General features: G+C 43.9%; 1 protein-coding gene across 1 annotated transcript in view; it reads right to left on the bottom strand.

The window, feature by feature from the left end:
* The window catches only part of Fam169b (family with sequence similarity 169 member B), a 99,298-nt gene that overhangs the window by 5,284 nt on the left and 74,564 nt on the right, over positions 1-19,450 (bottom strand). The window contains exons 7-8 of the mRNA XM_029535540.1: positions 6,106-6,288; positions 716-847 (exon numbers count right to left, since the gene is read on the bottom strand). Coding sequence (XP_029391400.1) covers positions 716-847; positions 6,106-6,288 — 315 coding nt within the window. The remainder of the gene's footprint in view (positions 1-715; positions 848-6,105; positions 6,289-19,450) is intronic.

The following is a 19,450-nucleotide window of genomic DNA, read 5'->3' as shown; positions in this document are numbered from 1 at the left end:
ATCCGTAATGAGATCTGACGCCCTCTTCTGGAGTGTCTGAAGACAGCTACAGTGTACTTACATATAATAAATAAATAAATCTTTAGAAAGAAAGAAAGAAAGAAAGAAAGAAAGAAAGAAAGAAAGAAAGAAAGAAAGAAAGAAAACTCCATATCAACCTCCAGCATCCAAACACATGTGCACATACCTCACCAACATGCACCGCACACGCACATCTGAGCACAATGATTTACACAGCACCATTCAACATTACCGTGCGGCCGTGTACACAGCCTGCACTGGAGAGAGAGACAGAAGACTGGCTTACAGCAGCAAACCTTAGTCGGCTTTTGAATTCCCGGTGTACATGTTACCCCCTCAAAATAACATTTGCGACTGATCCTCAGCCACACAGAGAGGGTCAGAAAGGAGAACATTCATAGATGATTCAGTGATCTATCTAGCCTATTCGGGGGGGAAAAAGGAAACCGTTAGAGACCTTTCAGTTCCTAAACTGAGGGACATCTTTTGGAGTCACGCAAATGAGACGGTCATAAGGGAGAATTAAATAGACAAAGAATAAATACGTTTGTCGGATCTCAGTCCTTCCTCTGTTCAAGGAGCAGTAATATCTACATGAACCAGACTCAGTCAATAGAAATGAAACTGTCCCCATTTGGGGCAGCTATGGACGCTAGAGTGACTAGACCCCTGAGCAAATGTCCGTCCCACTCACCATCTTGAAGTCTCTGCTCCTGAAGATAAACCTTGAGCCAGATGTTAACACGCTGGCCCCAGGCCCCTGGGGGCTCCACCTCCCACAAGCGCCCTCTCTCGCCTGGACAGGTCAACAGGAACTGCCTGAGGACTAGGAGGGAGAAGCAAGCCATGAGTCAGACTCCTGCCCACCAGGCTGGATCAGCCAGCCAGCTCTCTCTGAGTCCCTTTGTGTGGCCCTCCCAACTCTTCTGTGGCTACCCTCCACCTCCTCACTGCCTTGGCCCTGCTGTGTCTGAACCCTTCTCACCAACTCCTCGTGGGTTCAGAATCATCTCTGATCACCCCACGCTCCCACTTCCACATCCAGCACTGCGTTTCCGGAGCTGCAACTATGAAGTAACTGTCCCTCAGTGTCCGCGGGTATTGGTACTGAACGCACCAAATCCAAAGATGATACATTTACATAAAATGCCAGGCACAGTGTTCTCACGGACACTGCATAATCCCCCTGCGCACCTCGCCTCTCAGCACGTTACGCGACGCAGATGCTGCATCGATAGCAGTTAGACCCTGATGCTTAGGCGAGGGTCGCAATGGAAGGGTCTGTACGTGTTCAGTACGAGTGTCATTTTTTAAGCATTTTCAAGCCCTAGTTACTTTGAATTCTGGAATCAGACTCCTCAGATAGGACAGGCTATCAGCACCACGGCAAGACAAGCCGAAGGCCAGGTAGGTAGGTACCTTGGGCTGGACTGTCCGAGGTCTCCCCTGAGCCTCCTGTGTACCTTCCCAGGGATCCCTAGGGTGTCTCTTCTTACAAGGATGCCTGTGATGGCTACTCCTGGCTGTCAACGTGACTACATCTGGAATCAGCTAAAGCACAAATGGCTGGGTACACCTGGGAGAGATTTTTTTTCTTAATTAAATCATTTCAAGTAGGAAAAGCCGCTTCTAATCCAGATCTTTATGGTGGGGAAGATCCGCCCTTAATCTGTTCCACACGTCCTGCTGACGGCAAGATGGCAGCTTGCTCTCCTTGCCTGCTTGCCCTCACTGGCAAGCCCATTCCTGTGCTGGTGTTAGAGCCTACTTCTTCACAATTCCAGTGTACACTCAGGACCAAATGAGACATCCAGCCTCATGGACTGAACAACTACTAGATTTTGGACCTTCAGCTGGTAGACAACCATTGTTGGATGAGCTGGGCCACCACCCGTGAGCCCTTCTAATAAACCCCATACATATTTATGTATGATGTATATATTCATTCTTTAAGTTCTGTTCCTCTAGAGCAGTGTTTCTCAACCTCTCTAATGCCACAACCATTTAACACGCGTCCACATGTTGTGGTGACCCCCCCCACACAAGCCATAAAATCTTTTTTTTTTTTTTTTTTTTTTTGGTTTTTCAAGACAAGGTTCCTCTGTGTAGCCCTGGCTGTCCTAGAACTCACTTTGTAGACCAGGCTGGCCTCGAACTCAGAAATCCGACTGCCTCTGCCTCCCAAGTACTGGGATTAAAGGCATGCGCCACCACTGCCTGGCTCATAAAATCATTTTTATTGCTACTTCATAACTGTAATTTTGCTATTGTTATAAATCAACATGTAAATATCTATGTCTTCTGGTGGTCACTGGCAACGCCTATGAAAGGGTCATTCAGCCCCCCAAAGGTGTCACAACCCACAGGCTGAGAACCTCTGCGTAGGTCCTTGAAGGCTCGTAGACGCCACACTTCCCAGACAAGTGTTTTCCCAAGGCAGCAGTCCCGACACCAGAGAAATGGGAAGCCACTTCCAGTCCTGCAGGTAACTGTGAAGCTATCACTAAGCAAATTCTCTTTGCCCCCTTGCAGGCTCTAGGCCGAAGCAACGTGGAAGCTTGGTGGTCTAAATACAGTGCTGTCTGACGGGTGGAGATGCCAGGAAACACTCAACATAGCATGTCGGGCCCTCCTGGCTCGAGCAGTCTCACCTCTCTCCAGAGAAAGCCAGCTCCAATGGCAGGGTTCTTGGATAATTGGGGTTGCGCATCAGAATGTGTGACCCCAGGAAGAGTTGATTGCCAGCCCTATCAGTTTCAAATAAGAACGGAGAGTCCCTCAAGGCCCTGGCACAGCTCCCTGGATTCTCCGTGTCCCTGAGATACTTGTCTCTGATTGTATTTGTTCCTCAGCCTATGGTGAAGTTACACCCCAGAAAAGCTGTTTACGTGGGGGATACATGGCAGTGCATGTGATACACACGTTGACCTCTTAAGCATGCGGGAGGGCTACCGAGGTGGCTCAGCTGGAAAAAGCGCTAGCTGCGCAAGTCTGAGGGGTCTAAGTTCAACTCCCGAAAGGCACGGAAGGAGGAGAACATTAATTCCTAAAAATTGCCCTCTGACCCCCCACCTGAGCACCATGGCATGTGAGTGTCTGCATGTGAACGTGTGCACCCCTGCATACATATATTCACATATATATACACATACCAGCACACACATATACACACACACACAGACATACGTACATACAACAGCACACACATATACACACATACACACATATATGCACACACATAAAAACACATAAATATACATACAACAGCACACACATATACACACATGCACAGACATACATACAATAGTACACACATATACACACATACATGCACATACATATAAACACATACATATACATACAACAGCACACACATATACACACATATAGACATATATATATAACAGCACACACATATACACACACATACATGCACATACATATAAACACATACATATACATACAACAGCACACACATATACACACACAGACATACCTGAACACATATACATACATATACATACCTGCACATGTATACACTACATATACATATAACACATACACTCATGTACACACACATATACACACATACATACAACACATATACATACATTTTCTAAACATTTTTTAAAAGAAAAAGAAAAATACTCAGAACAGCCTACTGCAGGACAAACCCACCTATCTGTATCCAAAACCACAGTAAACACAAAATACCACAGAAGCCTGGCTTTTGCCACTCTTCAGACTGTGTGGGAGCACATATCATGAGCCTAGGAAAACATCTGTGGTGGTTTGAATACACTTGGCCCACTGGAAGTGGCACCCTTAGGAGGCGTGGCCTTATTGGAGGAAGTGTGTCACTATGTAGGCGGGCTTTGAGAGCCTCTAGTGCTCAAGCTCCGCCCTGTGTGAAAGAGCAGCCCCCTCCTGGCTACCTTTGGATCAAGATGTGGAACTCTTGGCTCCTCCAGCACCATGTCTGCCTGCACAGTGCTATGCTTCCCGCCATGATGATAATGGAGTGAGCCTCTGAAAACTGTAAGCCAATCCCAATGAAATGTTTGCCCCTATAAAAATTGCCTTGGGAACTTCCATAAGAATAGCAAAAGGTTAAAAGTAGCCTAAGTTGTTTGGTCAAATGGCTAATGTTTTGCCTATAACACTGGAAAGATTAATGGCTGCATGTGGGTGTTGGTAGAGCTAACGAGAACAGGAGTACATGAAGCCCTAGGTCATTTAACCTTTAGCGAGGCAGAAGAGAAGGTCTCACTTCTTTCCCTTTGGGTCTCGTAACCTGTCAGTACTCCTGCTGCTGGGGAGTCTAGACTATCTGGCAGGACATCTATGGGATAGGTGGAGGGGCTGAAGAAGAAAGAAGAAAGGGGATGGACTAAGGGAAATGAAGTCAATAGTTCTTTGGGTCACCCAGCTGCAGAGTCACGATGAGTGTGGCCTTGAGCACAGGAAGCTTCCTGCCCAAATGATGAAGGACAGGAAGTGTCCATAAACAACTAGGCAGCTCTTTGTCTAAAGCTTTAGAGTCATCAGCCCATAAACACGAATGAACACAGTCAAAACCCTAGTTGACCTTTCATGGAGTACCTACAGTATGCCACATGTAACCTCTTCCCTTCCCACACTATGGGACCAATGAGAAGTGACAAACTAGGCAAAGCGATGCTCCCTTGGAAGAATTTACAGTATGAATGCTAAGGAAGTAGTTGTAAGTATGAAGATTATTGATGACAATTTATACAATTAGAGTAACCTCCCTCAGAATCCCAAAGCTATGCATAGCTCAGCCATTCCGTGAAAGACGGGCATCCAGCTCTTCTTTCTAAATCTGGGAAGTAGGAACCTATCATGGATATACTTAGAAACAGTGTAGGGTTGAATGCAACAGCACAGGGGGTTGGGGTCTTGCTGTGTTTTAATTGTGACCACTGGACACTTTATCTAGTTCTACTTTTTAAACATGTAGGGTTATGTAATTGGATGTGGGGTTTGCAAAAAAAAAAAAAAAAAAAAAAAAAAAAAACATTGAAAATAGTAAACGTTTTCTGAATGTACAACAAACACATAATGAGCCCAAGTTGGTGGGCATGCTCACCCATGCTGTATCATGTGACTTCTGAACACAATAGTGCACGCTGGACTGCGAATGACACCATGTCACAAACCACCAATGGACACCACTCCAAACGCACTAGCTTAGAATGCAGACTACTCTCTGAGATGAATGTTTCTAGTTAACATACAATGTTTCCGGCTCTTCTAGAAACATGAAGTTCTATATTGGAAAACTAGGACTTTTAATATTTCCCTCAGCACATAAATATCAAATTAGTATTTCTCTGGAGTATATTGTGTTAGAATATTCGATTTTAAAAATTATTTGAATTGCTGAATTGAAGTTTGTGAATCTTTGTTAAGTGAATTTTTCTTGGGATTAGGATAGAATTTAAATAATTTATAAAGTAGCCATAAATATACTTCTGTCAGTTTTAAAAAAAACTTTACATTTTGAAAAATGTATTCTCAGTACTTGTAATTATAAAAAATAAAAATACAGGTCAAGTATGAAGGCCTTTGAATATAGTCAATATCTTATAGTGTCAAATAGCTAAAATTTAATTATTAATGCAAAAATAAGCACATTTATATTATTAGTATACAAATTTGCTTTCATCTTTAATAAAAGGTAACATTAAAAAAAATTGCCTTGGTCACGATGTCTCTTTACAGCAATAAAACCCTAACTAAGGCAATATCAAAACTCTAAATGTGAATATGGTCTCTACTGAGTGTGTATTTGCTACACTACTATAAAACAGAAGAATCCTAAGGGGCATCGTGGTGAGTTGGGGACTATCTGTACCTTTTAAAAGTGAAACTATTCCTCAGACTCAGAAAGGTCCCCTTTGCAATTGGAGCATGAAGTCTGTGGTTAGCTGAGGGACCACAGCTGTGGGAAAGAGAAGCCTCAGCCTACATCTATCCTGCTTCAGCATCACCTCGGGCCACAGGTGTTAGCGGCGGTCAGCATCACTCAAATGCTCCCAGAGGACCCGAGGTGGGGCTTACCTCTGTACATTGCAGGAGAGATCGGACAACTGATACCCAGAGCTTCGTCTCCTTGAAAGGTGTCACAGAAGTCCCTCAGCATGGCTGTCCCCAGGCCTTGGCAACGGCTCTTCCTCCTCACAAACACGGTGTCAAAGACAGGCAGCAGGTAGCATGCGCTGGTACCAGCACCACAGAGGCTGCCTGCGGGAAAGCAAGAGATGCACTGTTGTTTCCCCGGCTGCAGTCTGACTCACCCAGACCTCCAGGGTCTAGCCACAGCCACTGGCAATGACTTCAACAGAGGCTTGTGGTGCCCAGCTCAGGTAGAATGTGTGGCCGTCCAAAAACTCATGAAACACACTTGCTTCCTGTGAAGCGTGAACAGCAGCTGCGTCAGAGCAGAAGAGGCCAGATTCCACCTGGAATGTAACTGTACTGTCACCAAGGTTACCATCCACATGGCTGCCATCTCTCCCCCTACTGTCAAGATTCAGAAACAGGAGTCACCTCCCACACCTGGGAATGGCTTCCCAAACTTCCCTGAGAAGGAAAGATTCAGGTCTGAGTAGACAGGCTGAATTGCAAGATACACCATATACTAGGTAACATTGTGCCTGTGGCCATAATGATTCCCTTCCTGTGTCCACCCAACTTTGTGTGTGATTTTAAAGGTATTTCTGTCAAGAAACGGGATCTGTTCCCCTATCCGGTCTAGTCCATCCTGTGACTCACTTTAGCAACAAAACAAGGCAGAGAGATAGATGATGTACTAACAGAGCCCAGGTCTCATGGAGTCCAATTCTCTCAGACACCTACCTCCATCACAAAAGCAAGTGTAGACCAGCCTGTTACCCTGAAAGAAATGTGACTCAGAGCCCTGCTAGTCCCAGCCTACCTCTTAGCTAGCCTAAGAAGCAGAAGAGGTTACCCAGCACACAGGTCCCCATGCTCACACAGAAAACCCACCAAAACTAGAAAACCATCCAGCTAAACATAGCCCAAAGTGACAAACAAAAGAATCTGTTTCTACGTGAAATTACTCTCTTATACCATGAATGAGTGTATGGTCTATATCCAACAAGGAAGCTCCATTCAGTTAAGGCAGTAATTGTAAAAAAGGAAAAAAAAAATAGTTGAGATTTCTCCTTTCAACATGCTTGAAAAGATACCAGTCTGTTTGGAAATTTATAGCTCCTGTTTCTATAGGACAAGAGCAATGTCAACCTAATATGAAATTTTCTGGAACTAAAAAGGTTTAAGTTTTGTTTTGTTTTGTTTTGTTTTTTGAGACAGGGTTTCTCTGTATAGCCCTGGCTGTCCTGGAACTCACTCTGTAGACCAGGCTGGCCTCGAACTCAGAAANCCGCCTGCCTCTGCCTCCCAAGTGCTGGGATTAAAGACGTGCGCCACCACCGCCCGGCGAAGGTTTAAGTTTAAATAGAGATGCAATTCCATTAACCATAGAATTAAAGAGAAGAAAATACTTAGGAATACACTGCGCTAACGAAGTCCAGGTCTTGAATATGAAAGTGTAAATCATTGAGTGAAACTAGAGATAAATCAGGAGAAAGATCATGTTGATGACTCAGGGGACCTAAAAGGTGTTTTTCCCCATTATACTTCCTACAATCGTTCTAGAAGTTCAAAGCCAGCCCTAGCAAAACTGCAGCATGTTTCTGGTAGCCACTGATCAGCTAAGTTACGTGAGTCATGTCACATGAAATGCAGAGTTTCCTGGTCAGACAGCTTCGCTTGAAAAGGAGCAGAGCTGGTAATCTAGGAAAGCCCATTTCATGGCTGTGTCAGGGGACCCGTGTGACACTGCCACAAAGAACTACAGATCAGTGGCAAACAGACAGAGACAGAGAGATGGAGAGAGAGAAAGAGAGAGAGAGAGAGAGAGAGACGGAGAGACAGAGAGAACATAGAAGAATGCACACGTGTGTAATGGTAGATATGTAAAGTTAAAAGAACAATGTCTAGGACTCAGAGTTCTCTCTCCAAAGACATGGGTTTGGGGCTAGATCTTGGGTCACTGGGCTTGGCAGCAAATGCTTTTACCCACTGAACCATCTTGCCAGACCTAGAAATCAACTCTTCTATGTCGATCAACACAGGTTAGTACCAATTATGTGGGTAGAGAATTGTTTTGTTTTGGGTTTTTTGCCACAAATAACAGTGGGATGATTTGACACACACAAACTGTGCTGCTCATTGCTGGCAGCCCGTTACGAGTGGAGGAAGAACTCTTACAAACAGGCAAGTGTTCTGATTATACTTGCCAGCTATTCTGGAAAAGGGCAGTTTGCAGAGGTGATAAAAAAAAGATGGCAGCTGCCAGGTTGGAACGCCACCGAGGCTACTCAGAACACGGACTACCCTATGGACTACAGATCATTAAACATTTGTCTAGATACACAGAACACCTAATACACGTCCTCATGTACACCGTGGCCTCTGACTTAGCAACGCTGTGATCCATGGGCTGGCTTGTGCACCCCTAAAGTTCCAAACCCTTCAGAATGACTGTGTTTTGATAAAATGCTTTTAAAAGATAGAGTGGGGTTCATACAAGGCTATTACACTTAGCCGTTATCCAGTATGGCTGCTGTCCATATACGACGACAAAGAAATATGACCAAGAGAAATGCGTGTGGCTGCACAGCGAGAAAATAGCTGCATGCTAACCACGGAGAGGCCACAAGAGAGAACAGACTGGCTGACACCCACAACCTGGACTTTGAGCCCCCAGGCGAACTTGGTGAAAATAAATTCCTGTTGCTTATATGTAAAGGTTGGGCGTTTTGTGAAAGTCCAAGCCTATCCATGTGGATTCATGAACCACTATCCTAATCACACTGTGCTGGCTACTTTTTGTTAGTTTGGCAAAAACTAGAGTCGTTTGGAAAGAGGGGCTCTCAGTTGAGGGACTGCCTGCATTAGGACTGCCGCCTGTGAGCCTGTCCATGGGGCATTCTCTTGATTAATGATTGATGGGGGAGGGGCAGCCCACTGTGGGTGGTATTACACCTGGGCAGGAGATCCTGGGTGCTATAGAAAAAAAATAATGATAATAATAATAATAATAATAATAATAATAATAAACAGGTTGAGCAGACCATGGAAGACATACCAGAAATCAGAACCACTTTCACCCGCCACCCGCCACCCGCCACCTCGCCACCCTGCCACCCCGCCACCCGCCACCCGCCACTCGCCATCCGCCACCCCAAGCTTCAGTTCCTGCTGCCTTGACTTCCCTATGTTACCTGGAAGCATAACACGAAATAAACCTTCTCTCCCAAAGTTGCTCTCAATCACATAATTTATCGCAGCAATGGAAGAAAAAACAAGAAAAATACACAGAAAACGCTGTATTTTGCCTCAGTCTTTTTCTGTACACCTAAAACTGCTCTAAAATCCCTGATTCAATGTCCTGGAAGCTGAAGACAGGGCTCAGGATGCTAAGCCTTGTGTTGAGCCCACCAAAAAGGAGTGTTACTTTAAAAGTATACTAGTTGTTTGTTTGTTTGTTTGTTTTTAACTGAAATTGGAATCTTTTTTTACATCATTTACAAAAACAAATTCAAAAGGGATCACAGATACAGGGATAAAAGACAAACTTTTTAAAGCTTTTAGCAAGGAAAACAGAAAACAAAAAAGTTATCACACCCCTGAGCTGGTAAGGCGTTCGTCGATTCAGCAACAAAAGCACCATTAACTGGCAACTCCAACTTCTTTGGAATTTTTTAATTTTTTTGCTTCAAAAGACTATTAAGAAAAACAAAAGGCCAAGCATAGACTGTCAACAGAAATGTTTACAAATCATATTTCTCATTAAAAAAAAAAAAAGACTTACTGCGAACCAGAATGAAGAGCTCTTATAATTCAATCAAAATAAGATAAATAGTCTCATTAAAATTGCACAAAAGACTTGAACAAACCTTTCCTTAAAGAAGACATTCACATGACCATGGGTGGAAACCAGCTAACATCACTCATAATTAAAGAAATGGAAGGGAAACCCACAGCGAAATGCCACCCCGGGCTAGGACAGCTAGAACCAGAAGGATGGGCACTTGTGAGTGGTGAGAAGGACGTGCGGAAATCGGAACCCTTGTGCGTGGCTGATGGAAGTGGTCAATGGCGCAGCCAGACTGTGAGGCCATTTGGCAGTTCCTTTAAACGTTAGACATAATCTTGCCAAATGGCCCAGCTATTGTTCTCCTAAGAGCCTACCCAAGAGGAAGAAAACTCCCGCCACGCAAACAAGAGAAGGTTTTATAGCCGCCCCAGTCACAGCAGTACAAGGGAAACAACTCCTCAGCCAATAGATTCACAGAACCATGTGGCAAGAAACAGACACAGAAGCACGCCTTGATCTGCAGGAGCTCCGAGACTCTGCGCTAATTGAGAACATGACTGGTACAGCACCTGGTACATGCTAATTGGCAGGGCAGGAGGCAACTCAGCTCTGCTGAGGACTGAGACAGTGTCACATGGCGGGCAGACAGCATCCGCTGGCAACAGGAATGTCCTAACACTGAGTTTTGGTGATAGTCATGTAGCCCTCACTCTCTAACATTTACCCTTAGTTTAGGCAAGCTTTATAAGATATAAATTTATACTGTAATAAAAAAAATGATCTGAAAGGACACAGTGAGAGCATGCGTACAATAAGGTGGGCACAGTTTGCAGCTGTGTGTTTTGTAAACAAGGGAGAAGCTTGATAGATGGCTCCCAACCCAAAATAGCAGATTTTTTACAGAGATTAGCTACCCAGACTTAATCACAATGCATCTCAAGTAATCAGCCTGCACCTCGTAAATATGTAAAATGACGTGTCCCTGTAAACAGGTACATTAAGTGAGTAGTCCTCTGACTGTCACATCCTTACTGTGGCACAGGCCCAAGTGCCCACCTTCACCCATGCACATGAACATGCATGCATGCCCGCACAGACAAATGTGTGGAGACATTTTTAGAAATGTCCTCCCAGCACTTGGGAGGCAGAGGCAGGCGGATTTTTGAGTTCAGGGCCAGCCTGGTCTACAAAGTGAGTTCCAGGACAGCCAGGGCTACACAGAGAAACCCTCTTCTTGAAAAAAAAAAAAAACAAAAAAAGAAAGAAAGAAAGAAAGAAAGAAAGAAAGAAAGAAAGAAAGAAAGAAAGGAAGGAAGGAAGATCTTGACAACTAAGTGTGAAAAGGAAGATGGTGACCTTGACGTGGTAAAATCGCGGCAGCCTACGTGTCTCCCATAAAGCTTGGTGTGGAAGATCTGCTCCACAGCTGGTGGCTCCAGCTGTTGAGAAGCTACTGGATCGTGAGGACTCTGAAATAATCAATGGATTGGCCCAGCACTGGGAGATGGGACTTGAATGGAGGATGGGGAGTCATGGAAAGGGTCCCCTGGAAGCGTCTGCTTGCCCCTGGCACTTCCTATCCCTCTGTTTCTACTTCCAGACTGTCAAGTGTGAGTAGTTCATAACCACATGATCATTGCAATCTGGCCTCCACTATCCTCCCCGCATCCTGCCAGTCTGTTTCATCTGAGGCTAGAGCAATGGAGCCAGATGACCATGAAACCGTGAGCCATAATAAACCTTTCCTCCTTTCCAGGCATCTTCACAGTGCTCTGTCACAACGGCAAGCAGTGATCAATGTCCCTCTCCCTGCCCCTTAACTCAGGCATGGATCCGTGTTAGCTTAGCACCAATCCTGATGTTCATGCTGCACACCATAAGCTCCAACACGTGACACGCTTACTCCACCTCTCCCAATCCAGGACCCTGTCTAACCATCAGGAAAGGTGAAGCCAGGGACCCATGGGAAGCAGGCCTAGGGCGAGAGTGGAGTGGAGGCAGAGCCAAATCCCAGAAATCTCAGCCTGAGGTTGGGAGGAGTAGGATCTCTCCCTGCCTCCCTGGGCCTGTGTTCCCCAGCACACATAGCCCTGTGCCTTTGCCGCCTAGAGGAGGTCACATAGTCTGGTAGCCAAGTTAAACTTCCTCTACCCTTATAACATCTAACATCAGGTCCAGCAGCGCCTGGAATTCCTCCTTATGCAAATGAGGCAGCCCACCTGTCCTGGTCCGGGCCAAGGATGTATTCTCACCCCAACAGCCCCTCTACACCACCCGAAGGCTTAAGCAGCCTTTGTTTCCCCTCCCCCATCCTCCCCACTCCCCACATAAAAACTAAGCTGCCTCACTGAAGCTGAGAGTCAGTTCTCGCCACCGGCCAGACCTCCTCCAAAGTCCAGCTGCTGAAATACAAGAGGAACCGACCACCACCTGAGGAGGCTCAGGAGAGCTGACGGAGGGTTGCAGGTGCTGAATGTTCTCTTGATCTCAGAAGAGAAAATGGACACTGAGAGAAAAATCAACCAAGGGTAGTGTCTTCGTCTTGGATGTCATACTATGATTACATAGACACAGATATCAGGGAGGGCATATGTCTACGGGGCACAGAGGACCTTTCCTTTTTTTTTTTTTTTTTTTTTTTTAGCGAATGTGAAGAGAGAAATTCTTAATGACATTTCAATGCATGAGTCCAGCTATATATAACAAATAATACAATTGGGTAGAGTTTATCACTGGAATGCAAGGTTGGATTCATGCCCAAAATATCAATAATTCAGGATAAAGAAAAAAGTGATATGCTCATTTTAATAGATCTAGAGAAAACAATAGCTAAGGCTCATCAGCCATACACATTAAATGTTTTCATCAAATTATCAATAGAAGGAAAGATTTAAAGGGTGTCTATTAAAAAATATCCATAACTAAAATTATACTTTTTTTTTTTTCTGTTCAAGGCCCCAAAGTTTACTAAGAGTCTGAGCTTATAATGAGGGGAGGCCCATCTCCCACAATCCATTCTTGATGCTTGTCACCAGCCTGTAGGTGATCTATCTGAAAGAACTTTTTTGGCAAGTAGGTGTAAATTACTGGATTGCTTGCACTCTCCAGAATATCTCAAGGGCGACAGGTGACAGAACAAGAGAGCCATCTAGGTCAGAAGGCTCTACCCTAGGTGGTCTCATGCTCAGTGGCAGCAAAGTCTGAATCAGCCTGCTTCAAGGCTGAGAGAGGCTACACAGGATTTTTCTGTGTAGCCATGGGTATCCTACAACTTGTTCTGTAGACCAGGCTGGCATTGAACTTACAAATCCTCTTGCTTATATGTTGCCAGTACTTCTGTTACAAATGTGTATCACCATATCTATCTTGTCTTTGTATTTCTTATTCTCTAACTTCTCTCTACCAAGATCTGGATTTACAGGCATGCGCTAACACCTCCAGAAGAGCGTTGGTGATGGTGGTTTACAACCATCTGTAATAGGATCCGATGCCCTCCTCTGGTTTGTCCGAGGAGAACCACAATGTACTCACATACATAGAATAAACAAATCCTAAGAAAAAAGAAAAAACAAAGAACAAACAAAATCCCAAACCAACAATAGGAATAACAACAACAACAACAACAAACTGGGGGGGGGTAGAAAAAAGAAAGCTCTTGCCTCTCTCTCTGCTCCCTCCTGCTCCCCTCCCTTCCCTGCTCTCTCCATGTGATCATGGCTGGCCTCCACTTCTCTACTCTCTCTGCCTTTCTCTGCCTCTACTACCCTCTTAACTCCCCTCCCCATATCCTGAATAAAATCTATTCTATAATAGAAGAAAAGAGAAGAGAAGAGAAGAGAAGAGAAGAGAAGAGAAGAGAAGAGAAGAGAAGAGAAGAATCTAATTGACACCTATCAAGACACCCTAAAGGTCAGAGGCAGTTAATAGCATCAGCTATTGACAATCAAAATCAATACCTACCAACTCAGTCAGAGGTAGACAGTAGGGGCTTCAAAAGCCCCTAATGGGTAGACAGTACATAAATAATGCACGATCACAGACGTGGATGGGCTAGGGGTACAGACAAGGAGTGAGTGGGACTTCCCTAGACATTGCTCAGTATAGCCCAGAGAATTGGCCAGTCCAAATAAGAAATATCTTAGCCTTTGTCCAGTTTCTGCCATAGCCCAGTAAAACCCCTATATGATAGAGTTCAGGGGCTTTTCATCTTTGGGAAACCCCTCCCATTCTCCGGGGTTTTTCTTACTTTGCCTCATTTTCACAATCTTAAAAATTATAATAATTTTTAATAATGCCTGCTTCCACTTTGCATATTCAAACAACTTTAGTCACCTTTGGTGTGACAATGATCTTTGACCACAGTGAGTATCTAGTATCTCTTATCCTTGGGAAATGTACAAATAGGCGATGAAATATCCTGCTGCTCTCAAAAATCCTGCATCAGGGCTGGAGAGATGGCTCAGCGGTTAAGAGCACTGACTGCTCTTCTGAAGGTCCTGAGTTCAAATCCCAGCAACCACATGGTGTCTCACAACCATCTGTAATGAGATTGGATGCCCCCTTCTGGGGTGTCTGCAGACAGCTACAGTGTACTTGCATATAATAAATAAATCTTTTANAAAAAAAAAAAAATGAACTAAAAAAAATCCTGCATCAACATCACTAGAGGTGCCACCGAAATTTTTAAAATAGGAAAACATGCCAATGACTCTGAAAATAAATCAAAAGTAAACATCTCTAAGGACAACACAACCTAACAAAACTGACTCAAGTGGAAAGAGAGAGACTAAAATGTCCTACAAGCATTAAAACATTACATCAATAGATTAAAACCCTCTGACACTTAACGAAAATCACCAGGCTCAGGTAACTTTAGAGATATGTTCTACCAAATATGCAAAAAAAAAGAAAAACAGCTCCCAAGGAACATAAAGGGAGAGAGCTTTCCCCAAAGCTATATGCAATAGAACATTCCAAAGAATTAAAAAAGATAGTCAACAACAGGGAAAAATATTGGATAAATCATTTGAATATCAAAGAAAAACACACAAATTAATATAAACACCTAAGATTCAACAGTGTAGACAAAGTTAATTTAGGTCACCACAGATGGCTGGATCATATGGGCACCAGATTCCTGTGAAGGAAATGCATAATCATGTGGGTACCTGTAACGAAATGATGGAGACACAGCCCAGCACCACATACAATCACAAGTCTTCACTCCGACAGCATCAGCAGACCTGAGACTGAGCCTTTGAGAAGAGCAAACTTACCAAAGAGGAACTAACATGTTGCCAGGAGGCTGTTTGGACAATAATGTCCAAACAAGAATGAGGAAAGGGATTAATTAAAGCAAGTATGGGGCTAGAGAGATGGCTTAGCGGTTAAGAGCACTGACTGCTCTTCCACAGGTCCTGAGTTCACTTCCCAGCAACCACATGTTGGCTCCCAACCATCTGCAATGGGGTCTGATGCCCCCTCTTCTGGTGTGTCTGAAGAAAGCAATGGTGTACTCATATACATAAAGTAAATAAATAAAGCCGAAGAAGAAGAAAAAGAAAAAGAAAAAGAAAAAGAAAAAGAAAAAGAAAAAGAAAAAGAAAAAGAAAAAGAAGAAGAAAGGAAGGTGTGTGTATGTGTGTGTGTGTTCATGCATGTATGTATTATGTATGCATGTGTCACTTCTCGGAATGCCTGAATGAGAATTCATAGGTGGGCCACAAGGAAAGACAGGAATAGGCCTTCAACAAATAACAGAAGAAACTGTGTCTTCTCCAGACAAGAAGTTTTTCTAGAAGAATATTTTTTTCCTCTGTGTAGCTCTGGCTGTCCTGGAACTCACTCTGTAGACCAGGCTGGCCTCGAACTCAGAAATTCACCTGCCTCTGCCTCCCAAGTGCTGGGATTAAAGGCGTGCGCCACCACCGCCCAGCTTTTCTAGATTTAAAAGGTAAGTAGAAAGGCAGAGACAGTTAACTACCCTGTCCAATACTTTCTGAGAATCACAATGGGACAGAGTTCTGGTGTGGACTGATACAAAATAGCCAAATGTAGAGTCAATAGCAGCCCAGACCTTAGGGGTGGTCTTAGGGGTGGGTCAGTCACCCATATAGATCTTGTCCTGAAAATCCCGGGAGAAAATACACTGAGGACAGCTGCTATTCTGTGGAACATTAAAAGGAATGGCTGGAAATATCCAAATTAAGATGATTTACCAATCAAAGAGCCTGAAGGCAGATAATGAAGACGTGGGGATACTCCTGAACCAGAGATCTAAAACAGAAATGGCTAAGCAGGCTGGCTTTTGCTAATTGTTAGCACAATCTTTTAGTAATAATCATGCTATTGGGTCTCTCCTGGGGCCATTCTACAAGATTAAGACAGAAGCCTTGGAGCCCGGGGCAGTTAAGCAACCATTAAGATGGCAGCCAAAACTCTAAACGCTCCTGAATTCCACTAATACAATTTTAATAAAATTGTTTTGTTCTCTTAGATGTTTACAATGTATTCTCTAGAACAGAGGTCAACAAAATGTTTCTGTAAGGATGAGATTTTAAAAAAACACTTTAGCCTTTGGGATTCGGGTTTCAGTTGCAACGCCTAGACTCCGAGGTACAAAAGCAGTCATTTGAGTACCTATGTACGAATAAAACTTTATTAAAAAATAATAATGGCCACAAAAGTCCAGAAGACAGCACAAGGGACTCCTGCTTCACAGGGCCTCAATGCAGGAGGTGACTATGTTCCTGAACGTCTTGAGAAGGTTAAAACAGAAGACCTCAGCCCCAAAGAGGTTGTCCAAGTTCCTAACCATCCTGTTTAACATTTGTAGTTGATGCTCCCGTTTTCATGGTTTTTGTTCTCACTGGGTTTTTAGGAATCTGGAAGACAAGTTTGTTCTTTGTAGATTCTTACACATGTGTGTAATACTTGCAAGTTCTTTCTTAAGTTGATCTATGCCCCACTCCACAGTACAGTCAGTACTTTCTTCCCTTAAATGATAACAGCCTTGTGGACGGGTGGCTTGAGAGTAAAAGTTAAAGTAAAACCCAGTATATGTTTTATTATTTGGGGGAAATTCCGGCCATGAAGTAGTAAAATGACTAGTGTGTCAGTATTCTGTAAGGAGACCAATCACAGAACCCCAAACTAACTGAGAAATGAAAACCAGCCTATTGGCAAACTGCCTCCAATGAGAAGTCCACCGGAAAATGTCCATTCGTTCTATACAGAGGCACTCATTTGTTTGAAAACTGAACATGCTCCTTAGGAATAAAGAGGCACAATCTACGATACCTGGGTTGTCTGAGAAAAATCTCAAAGGCATGATGTTGAGCAGAAGAACCCAGTCTCGAAAAGCTAAATGATGCACAGTTCCACTTCCGTGATCTTCTTGAAAATACAAAATCATGAAACTCAAAAGCTACAGTGATGGGAAGGTAAGCAGTGGTTTCCAGGACATGGGTAGTAAGAACAGAGGTGGACTGACTCTGGAGGGATTGTGTGAAGTGGGGGCAGCTGAGGGAATTGGGATCTGTGGCTTACTTCATTTTTACAGTACAAGGATTAAAACTGGCAATGCTATAAAGCCCAGAGGTTTTTTTCTGTTCATCTTTCAAATTATATTTAAAGGCTTGTGTATGTGAAAGATGATAGATGATGGATGGATAGATAGATACATAGATAGATAGATAGATAGATAGATAGATAGATAGATAGATAGATAGATAGATAGATAGGATACACAGACAGACAAACAGACAGACAGACAGACAGACAGACAGACAGACAGACAGACAGATACAACTGAGAAGATACTCAAGGTGCCTAGCCTCCCAAACAGCACAGCACAGAAACCTGCAGAGAGTCACCTGGTGCCTTCAAAGCAGGCATGCTCCAATGGCACTACAGCCTGTTGCTTCTGCCCAGTGTGGAGGAAGGGGAATGTAAGGAGCCACACATACATCACTATATCCAGAAGATGATCAAAATTCAGATTATAGTTTCCACTGAACATATATTGTCACAGTGTGCCATAGAGTCAAAAAAAAAAAAAAAAAAAACCTCAAAGTAAAATTGCCACAATGTTAGGGGTGGTTTTCAGTCTTCAGTAGCTAGAGCCTGGCCCCTGGTCCTCTCCGGAGTGAATTGGCATGTTTTCTATTGTCTTGCAGTAGAATTCTAACTTTCAGAGGGACCTAAGCTAAACTAAGAGGTTCTGATCACATGGACCTAAACGAATGAGGAGAGACTGTGCCGAGAAGCACTATAAAATGTCACCACAGTAAAAGCCAACACTGTATGACCCTGTGGCCAGCCCCAAAGAGAAGCCAAGAGGGAGAAGCACCCGCAGCTCTTCCCAGGTTTCAAACTCTCTTCTGATGGTTGGTTAACCCCCTGTACTGTTTCTTAGCAATGCTGGGATCTGAGTGTGGTCACACTGAGTGTGGTCACACTGGTTCTCAAGAGTCCTTGTGATAGGTACCTGGTCCTCAGAGATACAGGGGACTTTTACGGGGATGTTTTGTTTTGCTTTGTTTTGTTGAGACACTGCATTGCCAAATTGCTCAGGTTGGCCTCGAACTTTCAGCCATCCTGCCTCAGCCTCCTATGTGATATGACTGTTGGCTCATGCCACTGGCCTGGCTTTATGGTAGTTTCTTGACTAAAGGTGAGGCCTATTCAGTTTGAAGGATCAGAGGACAATACTCCAAAGTAGCATAAGTCAAGACGTCATAGCGATGAAAGTCTAGCCACATCCGCACCTCATCTTTGACCACTAGGCGAAGGGGGGAACTGAACAAGTCCAGACTAAAGCAGCAGTCGCAGGAAGCCACACAGACAGATGTCAGCAGCTGCGCAGCACCGAGGAGCCAAAGCTCCCGGTGTAAGTCTCAGAGCGTTAAATGTCTCCTGGAGCAAACCGGAAGGTCTCCAAGCACCACAAAGACCTCGCATGATACAGCTCCTTTTCTAACATTAATTTCTAAAGTGTGTGTGTCTGTGTGTGTGTGCCGGTGTCTATGACTGCGTCTGGGTCTGCGATGAGGTATGTACTCATGATAGCAGGTATCCGTGAAGGCCAGTTACATCTGATTCCCTTAGAGCCGAATTCAGATGGCTGTGAGCCAGACGGTATGGGTGCTGAAAATGAACTCAGGTCATCTGCAAAAGTAGTACATGCCTTTAACCACTGAGACATCCCTCCAGCACCCACAACATATTTTCGATGACTGGTTTGCAGCCAAAAATTACTAAACATGCAAAGAAACTGAAAAGTGTGACCCATACTTAGAAAAAGTAGCTATTCAACATAACTGATTTAAAAGAGACATTAGCAGGGGAAAAAAGGGGGAAGGCTTTTAAGCAACTTCATAAATATGTTCAATTAAGGTAATTAGTTTAATTCAAAAAATTAATAAAGAAAATATTCAATCGATAAATTGATTTAAGCCGGGCATGGTGGCACACGCCTTTAATCCCAGCACTCGGGAG

This window comes from Mus pahari, chromosome 1 (assembly GCF_900095145.1).
Source record: "Mus pahari chromosome 1, PAHARI_EIJ_v1.1, whole genome shotgun sequence".
Lineage (NCBI taxonomy): Eukaryota > Metazoa > Chordata > Mammalia > Rodentia > Muridae > Mus > Mus pahari.
Note: the sequence above shows the minus strand (reverse complement) of the source record. Positions and strands in the feature narration are given on the sequence as shown.